This window comes from Aedes albopictus, chromosome 1, assembly GCF_035046485.1.
Source record: "Aedes albopictus strain Foshan chromosome 1, AalbF5, whole genome shotgun sequence".
Taxonomy (NCBI): domain Eukaryota; kingdom Metazoa; phylum Arthropoda; class Insecta; order Diptera; family Culicidae; genus Aedes; species Aedes albopictus.
The window spans coordinates 101,225,238-101,250,288 of NC_085136.1; the positions used below are offsets into that span (position 1 = coordinate 101,225,238).

General features: G+C 42.3%; 1 protein-coding gene across 1 annotated transcript in view; it reads left to right on the forward strand.

Moving 5' to 3' along the window:
• LOC109409410 (Y+L amino acid transporter 2) overlaps positions 1–25,051 on the forward strand; it is a 32,489-nt gene that overhangs the window by 718 nt on the left and 6,720 nt on the right. The window contains exons 2-4 of the mRNA XM_019682849.3: positions 21,334–21,994; positions 22,050–22,394; positions 22,463–22,631. Coding sequence (XP_019538394.2) covers positions 21,555–21,994; positions 22,050–22,394; positions 22,463–22,631 — 954 coding nt within the window. The 5' untranslated portion in view covers positions 21,334–21,554. The remainder of the gene's footprint in view (positions 1–21,333; positions 21,995–22,049; positions 22,395–22,462; positions 22,632–25,051) is intronic.

Here is a 25,051-nt window from a genome sequence, read left to right on the forward strand (position 1 = left end):
GTTATCAAAAAATCAACCCAACTAGGTCATGCTTCGTAATCATAGGTAATCACACAGCTTAGAACATTTTCTAATGAAATGTAAATTCTAAATTGCATCAGCTTCCTTCTCCAGTGACCGTGTGGGTCGGTTCCCACGCAGGAGATACAAAAATAGGTGTCCTTTACTGCCTTTCGTTCCGATTGGAGATGCCTGAATTCCAATTTTTATGTGCGTCATTCTGCGTTTGTCTGAATCCCGTCTGCTGGTGGTGACGTCGAATGCAATGGCTGCAATTGCATTGCAACTGCCATTGCCAGCATTGGGAGAAACCAATTATTACGCACACCTCATACCTCCGCCCAGAGAGTGGTAAGACATCACAATATCAGATGCAACAATGTTTCACTTGAAAGGATGGAATGAGCATGATCGACACCTTGTTTTATCAGCTGTGTCAATAAACTGTTGGATGTTCGTGGTCGATTCAACAGATTGTACTCGGTAAGATGATAATCAAAAGCGGAATGTGATGATAGTGGGCTGTAGCATTGCTGCCTGTCAATATTCTATTAATATTCTCGAATACACCACGCGCTCATCTCGGTGGGCTTATCGTCTGGTATTCGACATTAAACATTAAAAAACGACAAATTTTGTTAGTGGATAGGACTAGACTAGACATCCACAAGGCAGAATGTATCATTCCAAGCTCCTAGGTAGATGAGTTTCACTGCCTGGTGATTATCTTTGTCTAATGTGCAAGAACCTGATTCAGATTTGCACCAGACCGGAACGGAAAGTTTTCCTCGCAGAACAGTGAGCAACAGTGCTAATCACTGTAATCAGTTACCCTCCTCATCCTCATGCTATTACTTAGTCATGTGCTCTCTAAGCCAGGGTGGCATTTTAATTAGATACAAAACCATAATAAGATTTCTTATTATCGCGCCTTACAAAAATATGTGGGTTCTCATACAAAAAATCTTACAAGGGGGGGGTGTCGAAAAATCGTGAAATTTCCCTTACATAATAAATGGACAACGACGTATTTGATGTTCACCCTGCAGCAGATTCTCAATAAATTCGAACTTTTCTAGAAATACCTTTTGGAATGCCCCTCAGGATTTCTCACAACATTCCTTCCATATATTTCACGCCATTTTTCTTGGTATTATTTTTCCAATTGCTCCCGGAGATTCTTGCGGATTCCTACCATATTTTTTCCAAGATTCGAACAATTCTTTCCGGGATTTTTCTTTGTGATTTTTTCAGCATCCCTTAATTCCAATTTATCCTGGAGTTTTTCACATGGACCCTACAGAATTTCTTTCCAGAGGTTTTCCTGGCATTGATCCTAGAGTTTCTTGTGGGTTCCCTCCGCGATTGCTTCTTTCTCTAGGAGTTTCTCCAGGAAGTCCTTGAAGATTTTTTTCAGGAATTCCTCCAAGAATTCCTACAAGAACACTTCCAGGAATTTCTTCAAGAATTTCTTGAAGAAATATCTGGAGAAAACCTTGGAGGAATTCCTGGAGTACTTTCTGGAAGAATTCATGCAGTGATTTGAGAAGATTTTTTTGAAGAATTTCCTAGAGGAATTCTTAGAGGAATTTCTGAAGGATTTCCTTGAAGAATTCCTGGAGGATTTCCTGGAGGAACTGCTAAAGAAATTTTCGAAGTTATTTTTTTTTAATTTTTATTTTCTGGAGTAATTTCTGGAGGAATTCACGCGGGTATTTCTAAAATATTTCCCGCAGTAATTAGAATCAGAGGAATTTCTGGAAAAAAAAATCCTGTAGTATGTAATTCCTACAGCAATTCTTGTAGGAATTTCTGCAGTTATGCCTGAAGGAATCCATGGAATAATTCCTGGAGGAATCCTGGAACATTTCTCGGGGGAATTCCTGGGGTATTTCCGGGAACAATTCCTAAAGGAATTCCTGAAGGAACTCCTGGAGTATTTGCCGGAGGAATTTCTGGAATATATCCTGGAGTATATCTAGGAAGAATTTCTGAAGGAATCCCTGGAGGAATTCCTTGAGGAATGACTTATGGAATTCCTGGCTGGAAGAACCCCTGTTGGAGTTGCTGGAGAAATTTCTGGAGGAACCCATGGAATAATTTCTGGAGGACACCGTGGAGAAATTTCAGAAAATTCGCTTGATGAATTAGAAGTTATTCATGGAGAAATTCCTGGAAGTATTTCTGGAGAAAGTATTGGAGGAATTTCTGGAGAAATTACCCAGGAAAATTACCCGGAATTTCTGGAGTAATCCCTGGCAGAATTCCTGGAGGAATTTCTGGAACAATCGCTTGAGGTATTCCTGAAAAATCCCTGGATTAGTTGTTTGAGGAAATCTTGGATGAATTTTTTAATGGAGTTCTGGAGGAATTCTCGGAAGAACACTTGAATGAATTCCTGGATAAGTCCATGGGAGAATCACGAAGGTATCCCTGGGGGTATTCCTGAAGGAATCCCTGAAAGAATTTCTGGAAAAATAGCTGGAGGAATCCCTGGAAGAATTTCTGGGAAACTTCCTGGAGGAATCCCAGGAGAAGTTTCTGGAGGAACTCATGAGAAAATTTCCTGGAGGAGTTGTCATTAAACTCCTGGAGAAATCTTCGGGGGACTCCCGTGGAATCTTCAGGGAACTTCCGGAGGACTTCCCGAGGAACCCCCGAAGAAATTCCCGAGTGCGTGTTGTGTAGATTTGCCGATTTTTTTTTTCGCGTTAATTGTTACGAACAGATCAATATAATTTTGTGATGTACCTTGTGGTTGAAGAGAACTCTAATCTGCATCTGGAAACATAGTTTACAAAGTGTTTACGCTACTGCATAACATTCAAAATCAGAAAGTATTGACGATTTGTTGTGATTATTCATTCGCTTATTGCCTCTCTGCGTTCCGCAAAAACTTAACTGCGAACAATAGGTCAAACATTCAAAGAAATGAAGAAACGAATCAAAAGCTCAATATTGAAAACACCGTCAGCCAACTGCAGTTTGATGTTGCTTCGCTCCGACAATGCTTGACTGAACTTCAGGTTTCTTGTGCCAGTGGTTTCCAACGAACAGATAACAGCATCATTATGTCGTCCACACCTCAAGCAAACCTCAATCAGGAAAGAATTTCGTCGCCGGTCATAAATGAATCAACCGAGTTGCAAATGGGTTCCAAAGCAAAACCAAAGTCTTGATCGTAAATATTGGATCTTCTTTACAAGAGTTGCAAAACATGTTTCTGTTGATGCCATGCGCGAAATGGTACCGTAAACTGGGGTCAAATTGATCTCCGGGTCGAAATTGATCAGGCGTTTTTCAGTTAGTTTAAGCATACTTTATACAGTTTCTTTCCAGCTATCATGATGTACGAGTCCTATACTAAACGATACATGTAAGGAAACTATTTACAACATACTTTATCTAACGGAAATACGTCTGATCAATTTCAACCCGGAGATCAATTTGACCCCGGTTTACGGTATCTAATGCATTGCCCAACACATGATCCACCCGATGTTGTCAAACTGGTGTCCAGATGGAGCAATTACGAAAATTTACGCTACATTTCCTTCAAAATTGGCGTTGATTGGATGCACAAGGAAAAAGCCAAAATGCAATCTACATGGCCTACGGGATTGCTGTTCCGAGAGTCCGTGAATCCGACTTCTGGGAGCCCTGAATCGACAGCATTTTAAAGTTAAATCGAGTTATTACTGTGAATTTGTTTGAGTGTGTCGTGTTGCTTGTTAATTTTGAATTTTGAATGTTGCAAACATCGTTAATAATAACTGTTCATTGATTTGTAAAGTTCTATGTTAGTAAATAATAAGTAAATAAGGTAATAAGTAAACAAGATCATTGGGCTTTTTCAAGCCTGTTGATTGTAATCAAATAGGGTATCGCGCTACTTGGGCGGTGGTTTTCTTCGTCTGTTATTTTCGCCTGTTTTCCACTGTAACTCGGTCAATTTTGAACCGATTGACTTGAAATTTTGTACACGGGTAGATACTATACCTATCTTACCGCATTCCAAGAATTGTGTCAATTGGTTCAAGATTGACTGAGTTATAGTGGAAAACAGACAAATATAGAAGCCACCGCCCAAGTAGCGCGATTCCCTAAATAAAATCCCGGAAGAAATCTCTTGAAGTCCCAGAAGATCCTACAATTCTGGAAGGAGTTTCTTGAGGAAGCTCAGACGAAACCTTTTAAGAGGGATCCAAGGAAGAACTTCTGAAGGAACTCCAAAAAGATTCTCAATTAGAGCTCCCTGAAGAATCGCAGAAGGAAATTCTAGGGGGATCCTATAATAAATTTGTGGAGAAATAACGGATAAATTTCCTGGAGGAGTCTCAGGAAAAATTTTTGGGGTAGTACTAGAAAAAAATCCTGATAAAATCTTGGAATTAATTTGTGAAGAAATTTCGGAATTTTCGGAAAGAATTTTGAAGGAATCTAGGAACTCCTGAAGAAATCTCAAAATGTATTTCTTAACCCTTCAGCACGCGCGCTAGAACAAATTTGTGGAAAAACCGTGAAGGATTTCTTGGGGGTATCCCGGATGGAATTTCTATGGAACCTAGGAGGACCTCCTGGAGAGGTGCCACCGTGCTGTCATCAAGTCATAGATCAGAACATTTTCCTACGCACACTAACACCACTTGTTGAATTCAATCAAGCAACCCATGAAAATCTGGCGATTTTTTTTTCCAAATCCGTCAACAAACGTCAAAAAATATCTTAGCAACCGCGGCATGAGATTCTCTCCTTCTCTTTCACTCTTTCAGAAATTTTGTTAACAACGAAGCCAGTACAGTAAATAATAAAATAAGGGGGATGAAGAAGGGTCAGAATCATCAACCAAGCATTCGATTCAACATGGCGTCCAATGTTTTTGTTTGATTGCTTAATTCATGGAAAAAATGCGCTGGAAACATCGACACTGCTTCGCTGCTACATATAATACCGTGCAAAGTGATAAAGAAAGAGAAACAATCATCAAAAACAACGATTTCGTTTGAAATGTGTAATTTCCGAAATAAGCACTAGCAACACACGAGCCACACACCCGAAAATCAGGAGCAAGTTAGGGTAAACCGACTAGAAAGTTGGTACCAAAACGCGCTGTACCAAAAACGATGATGGGTAAAGCGGCGATGTACCGAGTTTGACAGCTGTGTCATCCCATTGGATAAAATCCAATATAGCGCATTTAGTTCACCACTGGACTATCGCACTAGTTTTCACGAGTGCGAAAACGCTAATAAAAGTGCGCGATTGCATCAAATCAACTCGGTGTCTTCAGAGCACTTGTTCTTCATAGATTGAAGAAATAGTGCGCCGAAGACATCAACCTGATTTGATGCAATCGCGCACTTTTATTTATGTTTTCGCACTTATAATGTCGCAGTTCGCAGTCCAGTAGTGAACTAAATGCGGTATACAAAATCAAAACAGTGCAGTGCCCTATGGTCTACACGGAGAAATCAAACTACCTAATTTTTGGGTCTATTTTACTCAAAGCTGAGTATATCGAATAAACTAGTTACCCAAAATTAGGTTGTTTTCCCTCTTTCCCTCACCGATGTTGTCAAAAATAAACAAAGATGCATCTACCCAACGGGGTTCCTTGAGCCCAATAAGCCAATTTTGGGTAAATGTAGGTTTACTCAAATTTGGGTTGAATGAGGGGGGGTCTTGGGTTGAATTTACCTACTCTTAAGTAAATGTTTTTGCTGGAGGTGAAGGCAATTTACCTAGTGTGAGTTTAATCGATTTACTCAAATTTGGCTTATTGGGCCGAACTATGGGATTGCGTCAAAAGAACTCAATTTTGGGTAGTTTGGCGGCTCCGTGTACTGCACGAATTTATTCTGGCCTGCTTACTCTCACAGAAAATTTGACGTTTGAGTGGTGCCGGCATTACATTAATTCGCAATTTGGTGTGTCACTTGTTGTATGGCATATACTGTACCTAACAAGTAGAATAACTAGCCACAGAAGTCCAATGTCGCGGCTATTCGTGTGACTTACATTTAGTTTGCCATGGCCTTACAGCGTCAGCAGCGGTACTAGAAGTGTCAAGTTAAATTTGTTTACCAAAATAAAAGGTCCTCTACAAGATGGCCACTAAAAACTAGTAAATTATTGCAATTAACGTTAATAAAATAATTAAATGAGAAAAGTGACTGCAGCGCCATTGGAGTTCTAGTGTATTTCTATTACCTAACATAACGCTTAAATATTTTTCGTAAATCGTTAATTTAGATGTCAATCGAGCAATTTACCGTGGTGAGCGTCAGCTAATGCACGGAGAAGGTTAACACCTATGTGCCTAATCTTTATTTTTGCACCCAATTTCAAAACTTAAAAATAATTGTTCTCGGCCGTTTCTCATCCAAAATTCGGTAAATTTTGACAGGTGATCACAAAATCCTTCTAGTTCATGGAACCGAGATCATGATTCCGGATGTTACTGTTAATGGCTTGCAATCGAAAAAGCTTTAAATGTATATTCCCCTTGTGACGTGCATAGGCGCCAACTTAGGGGGGGGGGAGCATGGTTTTGCCCCCCCTCCCCCATATTTGACGATTTTTAGATTTTCCCATACAAAAAATCAGAAAAACCAGGCTTTGCCTAGCACCACCAAGTCTGGTGACGTGCTTGAGCAAATCTGAACCCGGATTCGAATTCCCCGGCCCAAAATCTGTCAGAGACACATAAGTTTGCTGTGCAATCTAAACGTTGAGATCGTTCTAATAAAAGTAATTTGCTTAGCCATACAAGAAGATATGTTTCGTCTTCCTATAGTACTGTCTACTGGGACAAACACATACAACATGTCGATTGCGTTCTTTCGATGAACTCATCGTATGTAATTATTGAAAAACAAGTCATGACACCACATTATTTCGGCTGATGTAGTTGCCATCCAGTTGCTATATATACACATAAAATCAAATGAAATTTATTACTTAACGACTGAAATGAGACATTGCGTGCAGACGATGGTGATTTATTTTGGATTGATATAACCAAAGTGTGTTCTCAAAAACTGCGTATTTGAGGTCCATTGTGACTCGTGGTTGATTAGCATACATACACCGTGTCCAATAAGTTCTCATACAAAATACAAATTTAGAAAACATCATTTTATTTCACATATGTGATTCATATTTTCAAAGTGAATATATGTATTGAAAGGCCACATAATACTGATTAAATAAAGCATACGGCTAAGAATAACTTTATTTTCTATTTGTTTTTATAAGGCTAGCAGTACACTTCCGTTTTCTGAAATCCGTTTTCTCCGGCACGCATGAAAAATGTTCGAAAAGTGTTTCATTCTAAAGTCCATAAGGATAAATTTTGTGTTTGTATCTCAGGTTATGAACCAAATGGATATACTAAGCCATAAACAATACAGTTTTAGTGATATAGTAAGAAATTTGCAAGTAAGCTCAACTTGGGCTGATTTTCATGAAAGTAACCGTTATATCAAAGATGAACATCATAAAACCTAAATTTTTGACAAATTTTACCACAATGGGAATACAAGCGTGTTTTGAAAGTGAGAATGATGTGAATCAACCAGATAATATGCACGCATGCTTCTTTAACACAACAAATCTTATTAAAACAGGTAAATGGACATTTTTGTTTAATTTACGTTTTATTTTATACACCATAAAACGGCTTCGTTCTTTACCAATACATGATCTTATATTTTTTTCTCTTCTGGTCATAGTTGCTACTAGCAATGGGGAGGACAGGAACCTAATTGGTTTCAACTTAAAACCATTAGTCGTTAAAATATGACGAAATACTAATGAAATGGAGTGCGTGCCAGCTGAAATGGACTTACGACACATAAGCGATCAGCAGAGAAGGATAAAGGACAGTTAGTTCCAAAACATATGCTGTATGTGATGAATGTTAGTTGGCCTTTCAATAAATAAATTTACTTTGAAAATCCTAATTACAGATGTGAAAATAATTGAATTTGATTTTGTATGAGAACTTCTTGGACACGGTGTAGACGGATGATTACAAAATAATAGGTGTTTCCGTTTCTAGTAGTCGGATTGTAACACCATAATTTTTACTTCATAACTCTCCTACAGCCCACGTGCTGGCCAGTTGGCATCTCATGTGCAGTTTTTCTGAAAATTACAAAACCGTAATTGAAAATGGTTTCACTCTTATACAGATAGTAGGTAGAATGCAGTGATAAATTTTCATGAAGATTAGTTGGTCGGCGTTAAGTCAGAGAGGACCATGTGTCTTTTACTTAATTTCTAGAAAAACGACTTTAAAGTTTGCAACTCTATAAGTTTTGAGTTTTTCAACAAATGTTCTTGATTTTTTGCCATAAATCTTAATAATTATTCATCGCAGCATCACTCTGTATTGCTCGCGAAAAAACGTGAAATAAAGCTTGAAACCGAGAAATTGCTAAGTAATTGATTGTACTTAGTCCACTCTGACTGAACGGTTTTTGGAAAATTTTCAACCAACTACAGTTCACACTCAAGCTTTTACATATTTGATGAAAACATGATGCACAAATAGGACAACAGTTAATGGGAGTAGTGTTTAATGTGAGCAGGAAGTTTGAAATTTGATATTTTTGTTATTACACTGTTGATTAGCCTTTTTAATTTTTATGTTCAGTCAGAGTGGACCAAGTACAACAGTTCAATATCACATAAAGGGTAGTGAATTTATGAGCTATTTAAGAATTCTCAACTTGAACATTTAATAGCTAACAGCATTTGAATGTATTTTCATAGTTCGGTATGTTTTGAAATATTGTAGTTACACAGTTCATAATAATGTGTTCAGAGGACTGGTATTTTTCAAAAAGTCGTTCAGACAGAGTAAACCAAGTACACAATTCTTAAATAATCGGTAAAATTTATTTCTTCATGAAACGGGTATTGGTACATTTCAATATGATGCCCAACAGCTACTAAACCAACATATTTTGATTTGGAAAGGATTACGAAGAATAAGGTAATTTCAACTATTTTTCTTGAAGACACATGGTCCACTCTGTCTGCACGCGAAATGCCACAATATGCTTCAACACGATGATCTGTAAAATACGATTTTGGCCATAATAAAATGGAATTTCACGTGCTTTGTTGATCAATATTCATCAGAAAATGCGTTAGGGAGTCATACGATTTAGAATCACATAACATTTTGATGATAAACTGTTTCATTTATTGGATTTTAACCAATACACATTTTTTCAACTGCTTGTTGTCAAGCATATGGTCCACTCTGACTGCACACTATTATCGATTTTTGCAGTTCAATCAAAAGAAAATTATGCTATAACTCTCGTTAATTGTAACATTAAGAAAATTGGGTTAATGTTACATGTAGCTCAAGTAATTCTTAGTCAAATGCCCTAAAAATCTAATTTTCGTCAATTTTGTTACTTGGTCCTCTCTGACTTAACGCCGACCAGTTGAGATTTAAACTAAAAATCAGCTTTTGAGTTTTTGATAAACGACGATGGTTTGTTTACTCTTAACATGTAGGTGAGACTGTCTTTATTTGCATGGTATTTTGAATAAGTATACTTATTATTATAATTTAGCAATTTTGCATTTTTGCATTTTTTTCTCGCAAGGGGTTCTCATGTTTTTTTTACCACACTTAACATTCGAAGATTTCGGAGGCTTTACATCCTTTACTCGTAACCAAATAGTAACTAGAAATATCATCTTGTACCGACTTTTCCAACCCTCTAAACAGAATACTCTCCTCGAATAAATGTAATTAGTTTTGTAACTTTTAATTTCGCCCTCTTTTGCTTATCCTTTGACAGATACACGTATGTCGACTACCACTTGTAATCTTCCTCAGTATCAGTTATCCAGTTAAGTGGATAACTGACACTGAGGAAGATTACAAGTGGTAGTCGAAATACGCGTATCTGTCAAAAGATAAGCCTTCCAGGGGCGTCTCGTGACCCGTAAAGCTGACTGTGCACTTGAAAAGTTTTCACATGGGACTGTAGTATGAATGGAAAACAGCAGGAACCTGAACTCCGCTAGACACTCCGCTAGACAAGCGAATCTATCGACGATTTCGTCGAGAAAACTGCCTTGTTGTTTCAATTGATGAAACAGAGGGTTTTCTACCGCCATCAGTTGAGGCCTCTTTAGTCTTTGCTCGCTCATTGTAACTGAAGATAGGTTCTTATTCTTTTGAGGTGGAAAAACTCCTTCCAACGGCATCAGTTGTAGACGTAAGTGTTATTATCAGAGGAATAAGCAGATACGTTTCTGAGAAGACGTCTTCCAAATTGTTCTTAGTAAGCACCTTAGCTATCTCTGCGACTTTTTTCGTGTAAAACATTCTCAGCTCATTGGTCAGCTGGACTTAATCGAAATTTCGGAAGCGAGAGTAGACATTGCCCACCGATTGTTAAGGGATTTTTTCGGAATAACTTTTGAACTTCGAAGAATCCATTCAGAAGTGGATAACTGACACTGAAGAAGTGAAACACCCATTGCACAATTATGGGTCACTCTGTAACTCTGTAACTTAGACGATTCGAGATGTGTTACACGCTTTTCCTCAATCGACCGCCTGGCAAACGAATTGCTGGAGTAGATTGTCTACGATATCGCGCTCCATTTTCCTTTGAATGTTGCTAGAAAATGAAACCGTACGCGACGTGCAACTAGTAGTGAATGAAAATGCCACCCATTGAGGTCCACCCAAAGGCATGCACGCATGCCGAAAGAGTGGATGGGCGGCCTCCGTTGAATGGTACAAGTTCTCTCGCTTTGCTCTTTCGCCTCGCTCTCTTGCTGAAGCATACACTCAGGCAAATAATCGTAAGGAATCCATAAAAACGCATTATGAAATTTAGCCATATCTTAAACATACGATATTCGTAAGTACTCATTATGAAACATGTGGAAACTGAACAGATTCTGTTGCCGGTATCCTTAAAACTGCATTATGAAATCATAGACAAGCCCATATGAATTCATTATGTCACATTATGAAACCCATAATGTTCTATCTTGATTTCAAATAAGACCTTATGAAACCATAATGTGTGTTAATGAATTCATCAGAGCTTGATTATGATTCCATAATATTGTTTTATGATTTCTTGCTGCTGAATTATGAAGTTCAGTAGCCAAATTAAGAAAATCGTAGTGCTTAGCATGGAATTAGATTCTGGGTGGAATGATGCAATGCACGTGTAAATTGACTCTAGAGTGATTGCTTTACTCATGAGCTGAACTATTTTGAATCCAGAACTAGTTTATTTGTTTTTAATTGTTCAGTCTCATGGATTAAGCTTTCTCTCAAGAGCCAAACCTCTCCTAATTTAACGAATATGGTTTACGGTAACTATTCCGTACGAACCGCTGCATACTTGTAACAATGATGTCGCCGTGATGCGAATTTAGTTCCTCACTTTTGGAAACTGAAACAGTTCATAAAGCACATTATGATTGTCTAACTATAGATGCATTGAAAAGGTTAATCAGTTCTATGAAAATCAGCATGACCGTAATCATAGCTGCCTTGTGAACATATTTTTTTCATTTTTCTCGCTGTTTCATAAAGTTTAGTTTAAGAAATTCGTATGTTCAGTTGCCTGAGTGTAGCTCAAATGCGACGTTGCCAAGCTTAGCAGCTTCCCCGCGAGCGCAAGCTTGGGGTAAGCAAACAATCTTTCCTTTCCTCCGCCACCGATGAGGCCCACGTCCATTGGAAGAAGTGCACAAAAATTTTACTAATACATTGCCAAAGCAGCACAGAACAGTCGAACACAAGTAAACACAGTTCTTGCATGCATATACAGCGCTCCCGTGTACTTCTGGAAGTGAACTGAGGCGAGAGATTTTTGGCGATGCTGTCACATGGATGTTACCCGACGTCTCCACTAGACAGAAATGTCTTGCCATTTTGCTGGACAGATGTGTCATGACAGAAATGTTCTCTCGCTGTTTGCATGGAAAGCAGCGGTGTTGATCATTTCTGTTACGTTTTCTCTTTCTGGCAGCAAAATGGCAAGACATTTCTGTCTAGTGGAGACGTGGGGTTACGCATGCTTCGGCGTGGAGAACTCTGGCAGCGGCAGGGTGGTGGCATAGTGAGATTAAGTTGGAAAATTTACTTGATTCCCATTGGATACGCACTAGTATTTCATAGTGGTTTGTTCACTTGAAGTTGTGAACATCAAAAGGATCGAATGAGTAGTTTATATCGTTTGTAGCAAAATGTTGACACTATAGTGATTTATTTTAGTTTTTTATCAACTGTGTAGTGAACGCAGTGGACCTATGGACGAGACGCCACTGAAGAGAAGGCGAAATGAAAAGGTACAGAACTGATTACACTCATTCGAAAATGGTAACATAAGAGATTAAATAAAATATAAATTTTATACAATGCAAACTTTGCCTACTAATTACAAAGGCCTCAGAAAACCCGGTTCCTAGTTGCAATATGTCATTAGCGAATAGGACAATGTTCAGTCCAATAGCTATCGGTTGAACAATCTGTTTATTTCAAAAAGTTTCCAATTACGCCGGTGATGCTTATTTTGGTCTTCATTGATTAATCATTCATTATCACCACCAAGCTACGAATTTCATCCCATTCAGAATATTAGCCGGTACGCTGAATATTCCTATCAATCAACAAACACAAGAAAACAAAATGCTTAGGTCACTCGTGCAAGGCTTTTGCGAGAAGTTCGATTAGTTGCCTGACAGAACGAATGCGAACGAAAACGGCTAAATGGGAACATTTATCAATTTAGAACGATTGACCGCAAAGTTCAAGTTCACAACAATTAAAACAGAACGAACTCACAAGTGACGCATTTTTCCCCACACTTTCTTTGTTGTTGGAGCAGTCGATGTTTCTCACAGCTGTTTGTTTGTTATGGCTCGTCATCATTTAACGGTCAGTTTCGATTTTCGGGTTTTTGTCTGTCTCTCCCACACGAAATTTTAAACACACCATCGGTCAACGCCATCGACACTGCACCGCATTTTACTGGTTTACAATGTGCGCATCGAGCGTCTGCTGCACCGCCTTTTGAGGTTTATCTTTATGACTAATTTGGACGCATAATTTATTTAGGAGAGGCGCCAAACTTTGCGCAGAAATGGGTCACCGCTTTCGGCGAGCGCAATGAATGGACGAACAGCGATGAATTGGCATGAATTTGGCCGTATGGAGATGTTTTCTTTTCTTTTTGATGGTGTAGAATATATAGGGCAAATAAATGCCTCGTGAAACATGTGATGATTAGCGGAAGTGTGATAATAGAAGCTACTGAGCGTTTTCTAGTTCCGCGAAATGTAAGAAATTGAGCCGTGTTTGTACTATTCAGTTTACCTTGAGTGTTTGTATGTCCATTTTGTCGATTAGCAACTTGTGTAGATGATTGGTTCAGTTCTGGAAATTACGACCAAACGCAAACATATGAAACCGTAGGAATACAATCCATACGAAATCCAATGATTTCCAAGTGAACAATCTTCGTTTGTCAAATTTTGATTTTACTTCTTTGGATGAGAAAGTAAAATAAATAAATTTGTAATAGGAGAAAACAAAGCATATTTACCTCAGTTTGCTAATTCCAATGTAATAAACTTTGCTACAAGATGCTAGCAAACCGTTGTAAGATACATACAACATATTGCATCCTTGAACCACCAAGCCAACAACAAAAACCGATAATAAATCCATTAGCTCAGCAGCAATTCAATAAACATAAGAATGCGATGTTTTATTCTCTGCATCACCAATCGCCACCAATTTCATCCATTCTGGGTTAATATTTATTTCCACCACATCATATTCGCAAAGCCGCTGGGGAACAAAATGGTTACATGTATTCGTATCTATATGATCGAGCCAGCCAGCTCGTGCTCCGATTATCAACTGCGTCTCTTTCCGCATCCACGGCACCATTCAACAGCAACCCTTTACAATTAACCGGACTGGTTTAAGCCGGCTGTGCCTCCTCTGCAGGGGTCCGTCTTACGCTCACGCATTGCGAATTAGGGGAAGGTGGGAAGATATTGAACGGACTGTATTTTTGGACAATACTTACTTACTTTCAGTCCTGGACACCCTCGGTGGTGCAGAGGGCCGAATTGAAAGATCTCCATGTTGGGCGATTGCCAGCCATCGCCTTGACCTGTGGCCAGGTCAAATTTCTGTCGACTTGCTTGATTTCGTTGTTGAGGATGCGCCGCCATGAGCCTCTGGGTCTGCCTCTGCTGCGTTCCAATCTAACGCTTGCATTGCAGATTATGCACGAATACGGATTCCCGGATAAACTGATACGGTTGATCAAGGCGACGATGGATCGAGTGATGTGCGTAGTTCGAGTATCAGGGACACTCTCGAGTCCCTTCGAATCTCGCAGAGGGTTACGGCAAGGTGATGGTCTTTCGTGCTTGCTGTTCAACATTGCTTTGGAAGGTGTAATAAGAAGAGCGGGGATAAACACGAGTGGGACGATTTTCACGAAGTCCGTTCAGCTGCTTGGTTTCGCCGATGATATTGATATCATTGCTCGTAAATTTGAGACGATGGCGGAAACGTACATCCGACTAAAGAGTGAAGCCAGGCGAATCGGATTAGTCATTAATGTGTCGAAGACAAAGTACATGATGGCAAAGGGCTCCAGGGAGGAATCACCGCGCCCGCCACCCCGAATTCATATCGACGGTGATGAAATCGAGGCGGTTGAAGAATTCGTGTACTTGGGCTCACTGGTGACCGCCGACAACGACACCAGCAGAGAAATTCAGAGGCGCATTGTGGCAGGAAATCGTTCTTACTTTGGACTCCGCAGAACTCTACGATCGAATAAAGTTCGCCGTAACACGAAGTTAACCATCTACAAAACGCTGATTAGACCGGTCGTCCTCTATGGGCACGAAACATGGACCCTACGTGCAGAGGACCAACGCGCCCTTGGAGTTTTCGAACGGAAGGTGTTGCGTACCATCTACGGCGGAGTGCAGATGGAAGACGGGACTTGGAGAAGGCGAATGAACCACAAGCTTCATCAGCTGCTATGAGAACCAACCATCGTCCATACCGCGAAAATCGGGAGGCTACGGTGGACGGGTCACGTCATCAGGATGTCGGATAGCAACCCGACTAAAATGGTTCTCGACAGTAATCCGACCGGTACAAGAAGACGTGGAGCGCAGCGAGCTAGGTGGGTCGAACAAGTGGAGGACGATCTGCGGACCCTACGCAGAGTGCGGAACTGGAGACAAACAGCCATGGACCGAGTGGAATGGAGGCGGCTACTATGTACAGCAGAGGCCACCCCGGCCTTAGCCTGACCGGTAAGGTAAGGTATGCAGATTTCGTTTCCGCCCCTGCCTAGGGTGTGGCCGACCCACCTCCACTTTTGCTCCAGAATTTCTGTCGCTATCGGCTTTTGATGACATCGACGATGGAGCTCCACGTTGTAAATCCAATTGTGAGGCCACCATGCATGAATTATATACCGCAGGCATCTATTGATGAAGACACGCAGCCGTTGAGTGTTCTCCACTGATACGCACCAGGTTTCACTGGCGTACACCGGCACACATTTCACGTTCGAGTTGAAAATTCGGATTTTGGTGCGTCGACTAATCTGGTTGTTTTTCCATACATTTCTTAAACTCGCAAAAGCAGCCCTTGCCTTCTTGATCCGTGCACCTATGTCGATCTTGGTGCCGCCATCGACCGCCATTTGGCTACCAAGATGTTGGAAGCTTTCAACATTCTCCACTGATTACCCAGCTACCGTAAAGCTGGAAGGGTTGACCGTGTTTACATCCAACGATTTGGTCTTGTTGACGTTGATGGTAAGACCTACCGCTGAGGAGCGATTGGCAAGATCATCGAGCTTGCTCTGCATATCAGAGCGCCGTTGAGCTAGGAGAGCAACGTCATCAGCCAGTTCGAAATCGTTTGGGTGCTCTATGATAATGAGCTGCCACAGCAATCCACGATTCGGTTCACGATAAATCGCACCTACCAGGATCTCGTCGATTACGATAAGGAACAGTAGCGGTGATAGTATACATCCTTGCCTCACTCCAGCAATGACCCGGGTGGGATCGGACAAAACACCGTTGTGCAGTACACTGTACGGAAATGCCATATACTGTGCTTCAATGAGGCCGATGATTTTCTCAGGGAGACCCTTGCGCCTGAGGGCTTCCCACATGTTTCCGTGATTGAGACGGTCGAAGGCTTTTTCGTAATCAACCATAACCAAGTAGAGAGACTCTTGCAATTCATTGACTTGCTCCAGAATGATACGGAGCGAGACAATATGGTCCACGTCCGGCACGGAATCCTGCTTGCTGCCGTCGGAGAGTTGCGTCAATCTTCTCCTGTATCCGGTTAAGGATCACTTTGCAGAGGACTTTGAGAACGATACACAGTAACATGATGCCCCGCCAATTATCGCATACAGTCAGGTCACCCTTTTAGGGTACCTTTACTAAGACGCCTTGCATCCAGTCGACCGGAAATGTCGCGGTTTCCCATAGGTATGTTGCAGAATAATTGATGCAGTAGTTGTGCGGATACTACGGGGTCAGCTTTGAGCATCTCAGCTGATATGCGATCGACCCCTGGGGCTCTGTTCGATTTCATGCTACGGATGGCTGTTTCTGTCTCCTGCACTGATGGAGCTTCGATGTTGACACGGGTAATGCGTCGAACCCTTGGCGGATCATGCTGATGACGTGACCGACACTTGAAAAAGGTGTCCAAAGTGCTCGAACCAGCGGTTCAACTGGTCAGTCGGGTCGGTCAGTAACTGTCCAGACGTGTCTTTCACGGGCATCGTAGCATTCATCTTGGTCCCACTAAGGCGACGTGAAACATCGTAGAGGAGATGGATGTCGCCGGTGTTTGCGGCTCTCTCGCCTTCGTCGGCTAGGGAGTCCGCCCACGCTCTTTTGTCCCGCCTACATGAGCGTTTCGCTCCCTTCTCGAGAGCCGAATAGCGCTGAAGAGCTACGGCGTTTGGCTCCTTGCGTTTTCGCTCGGTTTTTCGTGCCTTTGGTGTTCCTTCGCTCCTCTATCTTCCTCCAGGTATCATCTGTGATCCACTGCTTTCTCCGGGTGCGTAGCTCACCCAAATTATTCTCGTCGGTGGCGATGAAGGCGTTCTAGATTACGCTCCATTGATCTTCTACGCATCCACCTTCTTGAATATTCGCAGTACGGTTCTCTAGCTCCTCGGCGAAGGACCTTTTCATCACATCGTCTTCCAGTCGGCGTATGTTGAATCGGCACCCGATTTTCTCCTCCTGTCGCTGGATCCTGGCAATGCGCAGTCAGATCTCTCCGATTAGGAGATGATGGTCGGACGCAATGTCGGCGCTACGTTTGTTCCGCACATCAAGAAGGCTCCGTCTCCATTTTCAGCTGATGCAGATGTGGTCGATTTGATTTTCCGTGACGCCATCACGGGAAACCCATGTCACTTTGTGCACTGGTCGATGATGATGATGATGATGATGAAGATGATGATGATGATGATGATGAAAGTGTACCCACCATCAGCGCAAGGATTACCTATGGCTGCAGAATCGTTCCAGAAGAGAATGATCTACCTGATGGTTTGTTGTAGCAGGGTGAGCTAAAATCCCTGAATTCCTTCGGTAGTCAACGAAACGTTGCTATCTCATGACAAAAGACTGGCTACTCCATGAACTTAAGTCCGGTCATCAGTTCATTTAGCTCCCTTAGGCTACCCCTCCCCGTGTGTGTGAACCCCGCAATATAAAAATCGAAATTATACAATATCATAATGCATGACCAATGGAAGGTAAAATAGGATAGATCTCACCAAAAATTCTCTCCAATTCCTGGATGCGTAAAGTAATGCTGCACGTCATCTTCGTCTTATGAACTCCGAAAGCGGCAACATTGACCGGCTGCATGGTAGTTTTCGTCCGGCCGATCATGATCTTCTCCCGAATCGTGTCCCGCTTAACCTCGTCTCCCATCAGCCTCAACACGCAGGTAGTCTTGGTCACGTACTGCAGGTGTCACTTTGTGCACTGGTCGATGAGGAAAAAGGGATCATTGTTGCCACAAAACTCTACAAATAGCTCTCCGTTTTCGCTCATTTCTCCGAGACCATGGCGTCCAATGACGTGCTGTTGGGACCAACCTTCGCGTTGAAGTCGCCTATGAGTATTGTTAAATACCTACTCTGAATTAGATTCAAAATGAAATTTCCAGTCTAGAATAAGTAATTAATTTTGACCTGAGCAAATTAAGTTTGACCCACGGTGCACACCGAACGCACACCCTATGTAAATAGTAGCATAAGAAATGTAAATAGAGTTAGTTGAAATCGTTACCCCGCCGCGTTTGCACACACAAATAATTGCTCCCGGTTTTTGCCTAGTGAAGCAGTTTAGGACAATTAGAATTGAATGGGAAGAGCGAAAGAAGTTTAGAATCCGCTGGGAAAATATCCCACGATCAAGTGAAGAAAGAAGAGTAGTTAAGTGCTAAACAAGTATCTTGATATAACCTTTCGGAAACTTGTCCACGGCTGCATTCAGTTGGCTGTAAAAGTTCTCTTTGTCTTTCTCTTTGTCTTACATTGGATCATGGTAAGATTTCGAACCCGTGTTCTGAATCTGGCTACAATTATCCTCTCATTAATAGGTGCCCACTTCACGAGCGCAACGTGGACGTGAGCGCTGAGCAGGAAACCAACTCCACGGTGGCGAGGAGCGTGTTCACCTTGTAGGCCAGAGTAAAGCCGAATTTGACTCGACGCCAATCTGTGTTCACCAAAGTTCGGCCAGCGGAATTCGCTAAGTCCTAGGATCTCAAACTTCATACGGCATGCCTCATGGTCTAGTTGTGCCAGTTTACCCTGCTGGGCTAGGGTTAATACATTCCAAGTTCCAATTATTGTCGGGTGTTTCGCGCTAAAAGTCGTTGCCATTGAATCCAAGATTGAACCAGTTCGTAATCTTTAATTTTCAGTTTGTCTTACGGTTTTTGGGCATTGAGAACAGTAGGTTGTTGACCTATGTAAGTTCGCCTATCCACTGTGGTGGGGCTGTCACCTTAGGAATATCTTCCGGTGGAGGAGCATTTCATACTCAGCCGCTGGATGCCAGAACAGACGCTGTTGGAGCAACACCTCCTTGTTGAACAGACGCTCGAGTCGTACCTCCTCAATCTAGCTGAAGTCAGAAAGACAATAGTGCCCAAGCTGCGCTACCAGCTAAGCACACAACTCTTAGCTAGCGGTCATTGCCATCTCGTGGAAGCGTGAGGTAGGAACTTGTGAGGACCAGAGCTATGCGCTAGTGTGCCATTAAAACGAAGTACTTCGACATGGTTTATCTCATGATTCTGACCTCCTAGAAAGTTTGTTTCTTCAGCAAAGTTGATCTGACGGTCTATGGCTAACAAATGGTGATAAATTTAGTGCGTAATTCCACCGCTATGTGGCGCCAGTGTGCGTTTAAAACGAAGTACTTTGACATGGTTTATCTCATGATTCTGACAACCTAGGAAGTTCGTGTCTTCAGCAAAGTTAATCAGAAGGTCTATGGCAATCAAATGGTGGTTGGTTTAGTGCGGAATTCCGCCGCTATATGGCGCCAGTGTGCATTTACAATAAAGTACTTTGACATGGTTTATCTTATGATTCTCACCACCTAGAATGTTCGTGTCTTCAGCACGCTGGCGCCACATAGCGGCGGAATTACGCACTAAACTTACCACCATTTGATAGCCATAAACCTTCTGATTAACTTTGCTGAAGGTCTAAACTATGCAGGAGATACGGTTTTTGAGATATAGTTTAGAAAATGATTAAGTCTTCAGGTAATGCCAAACTATCTGGGGGTGCAGCAATATTCAATTGGGGTTTGCAATACTAGACGATGCGATTCCATATTTTTGGCGGGTAGTGTAGAAGGGACCTTCTCCCTTCTGTGGTTTAAAATGGTCGATTTATGCGTGACATAATTTGTGTATCACCCCTTATCAATCCCAAAGATTTGCATATAGTTATTTATGTAACAAGTTGCAAAAAGTTGATTTTTTCAGCACGAGTCGTACATTTATCCAACGAGGCTTGCCGAGTTGGATAAATACGAAGAGTGCCGAAAAATCGAGTTTTGCAACGAGTTCCATACAAAATTTTATGCAATGATTTTTTTCATAATACAACTGATTTGAGTTGCATAATGTTCATAATGCAACTCAAATGGGTTGCATTATGAACATTATGCAACTATTATTCATTATGCAACTCATTTCAGTTGCAATATGAACCGGTTCGGAAAAGTTGGCCATTATAATACCAAAATAAGGTAAATAAAATAAAAATTATTATACTGAATTGCATAAAAAAATGTTTTGTCATTGCGTTATGAAAACGTCAACTTTTCACTTAGCAAAACAACGATAAAACGGCCTACTCTTTCCCACTAAAACAAAAAATTCTACACTTGTGATATAAAGTAGCACTTTTCGGCATTGTTCTAACATCTAACACATATTTTAGTGCTTTTTCTTGTGTGTTAAGTAGAGCAGGATGAAATACATGTTAAATATAGTTGTTCAGCCATGATACTCATTCATAGCTCGTTCTGTAGAAGTAAGTTATCTAAAAGATCCTATTCAAACAGCATTTCTCGCAATAGCAAACAATTTTGTATGTAACTCGTTGCAAAACTCGATTTTTTCCGCACTCTTCGGATAAATGTACGACTCGTACTGAGAAATATCATCATTTTGCATCTTGTTGCATAAATAACTATCTTAATACAAAGTTTGGAAGAACTTTTGACGGAATTGCCTGTTACATTTTTAAGTAAGAGTTTCCAGTGAACCCCTTTGAAAATTCTTACAAAAAACATTTTTTAAGGCGAAAGTTATTATTAATTTCGGACTTTTTTTTTTGAGTTTTCAAAGAAGGATGAAATTCTTCCCTTGGATGGATTCACCTTTGCAAGATAACCACTGAATTGCAGCCAAGGTCAACAACTTTCCACCGTCCCCTACCTTTTAACGTTGAACTTTTCGTCATTGAAATCATCGTCATCATCAAACATTTGAAAGCAGTTTTTTCGTTCAAAACAAAAGTTTTTGCTATGAAAATATATTCACTGTACTCCACATGAGGAATATAATGCAGTGAATATATTTTCATGATCCTTGTTTTGATTTGCAGCGAGAAAACTGCTTTTTATTTTCCGACAAATGATGACGGATGCTTGAGCCTTAACGTTTCTCTCATTGCTTCTTTTCTGGTCTTTCTTCTCTTCTTACAGATCCATCCCGTACACCAACGCTCCAACTGCCCGGATCAAACTAGAATCAACAGGTGGTGTTGATCCTATCCTATTCGCATCGATCTGCCGTCGATTGCGGCACGCTCTCCACTCAGTCAGCAGTCTCGATGCGTGCCAGTACGGCGAATCCAGTTTCATTTCAAGTGCGATAAAAGCCAGTGCAGTAGTGAAGTGCAGTATTTGTAGAGTGCCCCCCGAAAATGGTGTTGAAACAGCGGGGGCCGGCCATCGAGCTGCACTCCCCGACGGAGGACGTGCTAGTCAGCCCGGGCGGCGAAAGTTTACCACCGATCGAGAATGGAGCGACCAGCGGATCGGGGACGGTTGCTAGCGGAGGAGACGAGCGGGTCAAAATGAAGAAAGAGCTGGGTCTGCTGGAGGGAGTGGCCATCATCTTGGGTATTATCTTCGGGTCGGGAATTTTCATCTCGCCGAAGGGAGTGCTGCAGGAGGTTGGCGCCGTGGGCACTTCGCTGGTCATCTGGGTGACGTGCGGATTGCTGTCGATGATTGGGGCGCTGTGCTACGCTGAGCTGGGCACAGCGATACCGAAGTCCGGTGGCGATTATGCGTACATTTATGAGGCCTATGGTCCACTGCCAGCGTTCCTGTACCTCTGGGATGCGACGGTGATCTTTGTGTAAGTTTCATGTTGTTATTATGTAGATTGTTTTTCTGATTATGCTTCATTGCAGACCAAGCACAAACGCCATCATGGGACTTACCTTCGCCAGCTATGTGTTCCAGCCGCTGTTTGCCGCCGGGTGTTCCGTTCCCACGATCGGGCTGCAGCTGTTTGCCGCCGTGACGATATGTGCCCTGACCTACATCAATGCGTACGACGTTCGGGTCACCACCAAGATGCAAAATGTGTTCATGTTCACCAAAATCGGAGCCCTGGTGCTGGTTATCATCGTCGGTGTGGTGTGGATGTCGCTCGGCGGCACGGAAAACTTTGAAAATGCTTTCGAGAACACCGAAACGGATCCGGGAAAGCTGGCGGTGGCGTTCTATTCCGGTATCTTTTCGTACGCTGGATGGTAAGATTAAAATCAATGGCAGACATAAGAGTTTTCGCTGGACTGAATCGATATGTTTATAATTCTAGGAATTATCTGAACTTCATGACGGAGGAACTGCGAGACCCCTACAAAAATCTGCCCAGGGCGATCTACATCTCTCTTCCGTTGGTCACCGGTATCTATGTGTTAGCAAATATGGCCTACGTTGCAGTTCTGTCACCGCAGCAGATTCTCTCCTCGGATGCTATCGCCGTGGTAAGTTTTTCCTTCATTACCGTCGTTATAATTCAAAATGTTACCCCCTTTTGTAAAATCTAAGATCATGAAATGACTCTAAAGTCAGGGAAGCTCCTCTCCCTAACATCCCTACTGGGGGACAAAGACTATTTCTCAGCTTAGTGTTCTGTGAGAACTTCCACAGTTATTGACTGTGCGTTACCTTTGCAAATGACCATTTTACATGTGTACACTGTGTTTACCGTGTTTACGCGTTAATCGCTTCGGCTATAACGAATATTGTTCTCTTAATTAAAACAAGGCCTCGTCGGCTGGTGCTATATTCTCTTGTCGAAATGCAATCGATAACAAGCCGTTTGCGGTCACGCTGTCTGGCCCCTGCGGTAATTGAATCTTCTAGTAGGTAGCAGCGTCAGCGGCATCGGTTCATTCGATCACCAGCCAGACGCAGATTGATTCAATCAACCAAGCGGCGGCATTGAAATACTATAGCTAGGCGCGTTGCGCAAGAGGAAGGGATGGCTGAAATTCTCGGAATAACCACCGTTGTTGTCAATGAGTAATTGTTGTCATCGGTGCATGAATTATTGACGGCAAGGTCCATAACCGCTATTCTGTCAATTAATAAAATTGATGTTTTGGAATTTAATCGATTATCACTTATTTATGATCATATTCTTGAGATGAGTGTTTAGTTAAATTGATCTTCTTTAGATAGAAAGTTATCGTTATGATATACAACAGTCTCGGAGTCATGTACAGACATCGCCCTGCTATCGGACCCATACCGCATCCCTCCCGATAACGGGAACTGGATAGCGGATAAGGCCAAGCTAGCGACGATCTGTTCAACCGGTCTCTACTCGAAACTATGGCTAGACTGAACGTGGATGTCGCGAACGTAGGCGACAAAAAAAACTTACATTAGAAACTGTACAAAGTCCATCTATGACGCGTCTTTCTGGAGCCCCGGTCTGAACCCTAGCTCGGACTGTAGGATCGACCGCCATCGGGGATCGGGGATGGCTGACCTTGCGCTTCGATAAGCCGGCATTTGTGGAGCAACTGCTTATGGAGGGAAACACCGACGATTAATCCAGCAATGTTCTAGTCGGAGCCCTAAGCCGTGCATGTGACGCCAAGGCGATCCCTACCCAGAAATGGACTCAAACCGGTATACTGATGATATCCAGAAATCGCAGAACTCCGCGCATCCTACTTAAGAGCTAGAAAGAGGATACAAAGAGTTCGCACCGATTAAAGTAGAAATGATGCATACAGAGAAGTCATGACCAAAACGAAGGGCGCATGAGCATCTCCAGAAAGCTCCCATGAGATGCTGCAGAAGATCGTGGAAGTCGCTTAAATCGAAGAAGGCTCCGGGTCCGGACGATAGCCCGGGCGCACAACATACATACATTTATTTGTTCAGCATCACATTTAAGGCAAGACATAATCAACAATAGTACGCCACTATACGCGGTTTGTGGCTGATGCTCTCCATCCTCGGTCGCGCCCAATGCTCGCCAGGTCACGCTCCACCTGGTCCGCCCATCGTGCTCTCTGCGCTCCACGCCTACTTGTGCCAACCGGATCAGTTACAAACACCAGCTTTGCAGGGTTGTTGTCCGGCATTCTTGCAACGTGCCCTGCCCACCGTATCCTTCCGGCTTTGGCCACCTTCTGGATGCTGGGTTCGCCGTAAAGTGCAGCGAGCTCGTGATTCATCTTTCTCCGCCATACACCGTTCTCCTGCACACCGCCGAACATCGTCCTTAGCACGCGTCGCTCGAAAGCTCCGAGTGCTTGCAGGTCCTCCTCGAGCATGGTCCATGTCTCGTGCCCGTAGAGGACCACCGGTCTTATTAGCGTTTTGTACATTGTGGATTTGGTGCGTGGGTGAATCTTTTTCGACCGCAGTTTCATCTGGAGCCCGTAGTAGGCCCGACCTCCGCTGATGATGCGCCTCCGAATCTCACGGCTCACGTGGTTGTCAGCCGTCAGTAAGGATCCGAGGTAAATGAATTCCTCCACCACCGCGAAAGTATCCCCGTCTTCGTAACATTACTACCCAGACGGATCCGGTCGTTTACGGTTCCGCCTACCAGCATGTACTTTGTTTTTGAGGCATTCACCACCAGTCCGACCTTTGCTGCTTCGCGTTTTAGGCGGGTGTACAGCTCTGCCGCCGTTCCAAATGTTCTGGCAATAATGTCAATGCCGTCCGCAAAACACACAAATTGACCGGATTTTGTGAAAATCGTTCCCCGGCTGTTGAGTCCGGCTCGTCGCATCACACTTTCCAGAGCTATGTTGAAGAGTAGGCATGAGAGTCCATCACCTTGGAGAGACGAACCAGCCAAGGGCTGAAAGTCTCTCTAATAAAGACAAATCAATCAATCAATCCATCACCTTGTCGCAGTCCCCGGCGAGATTCG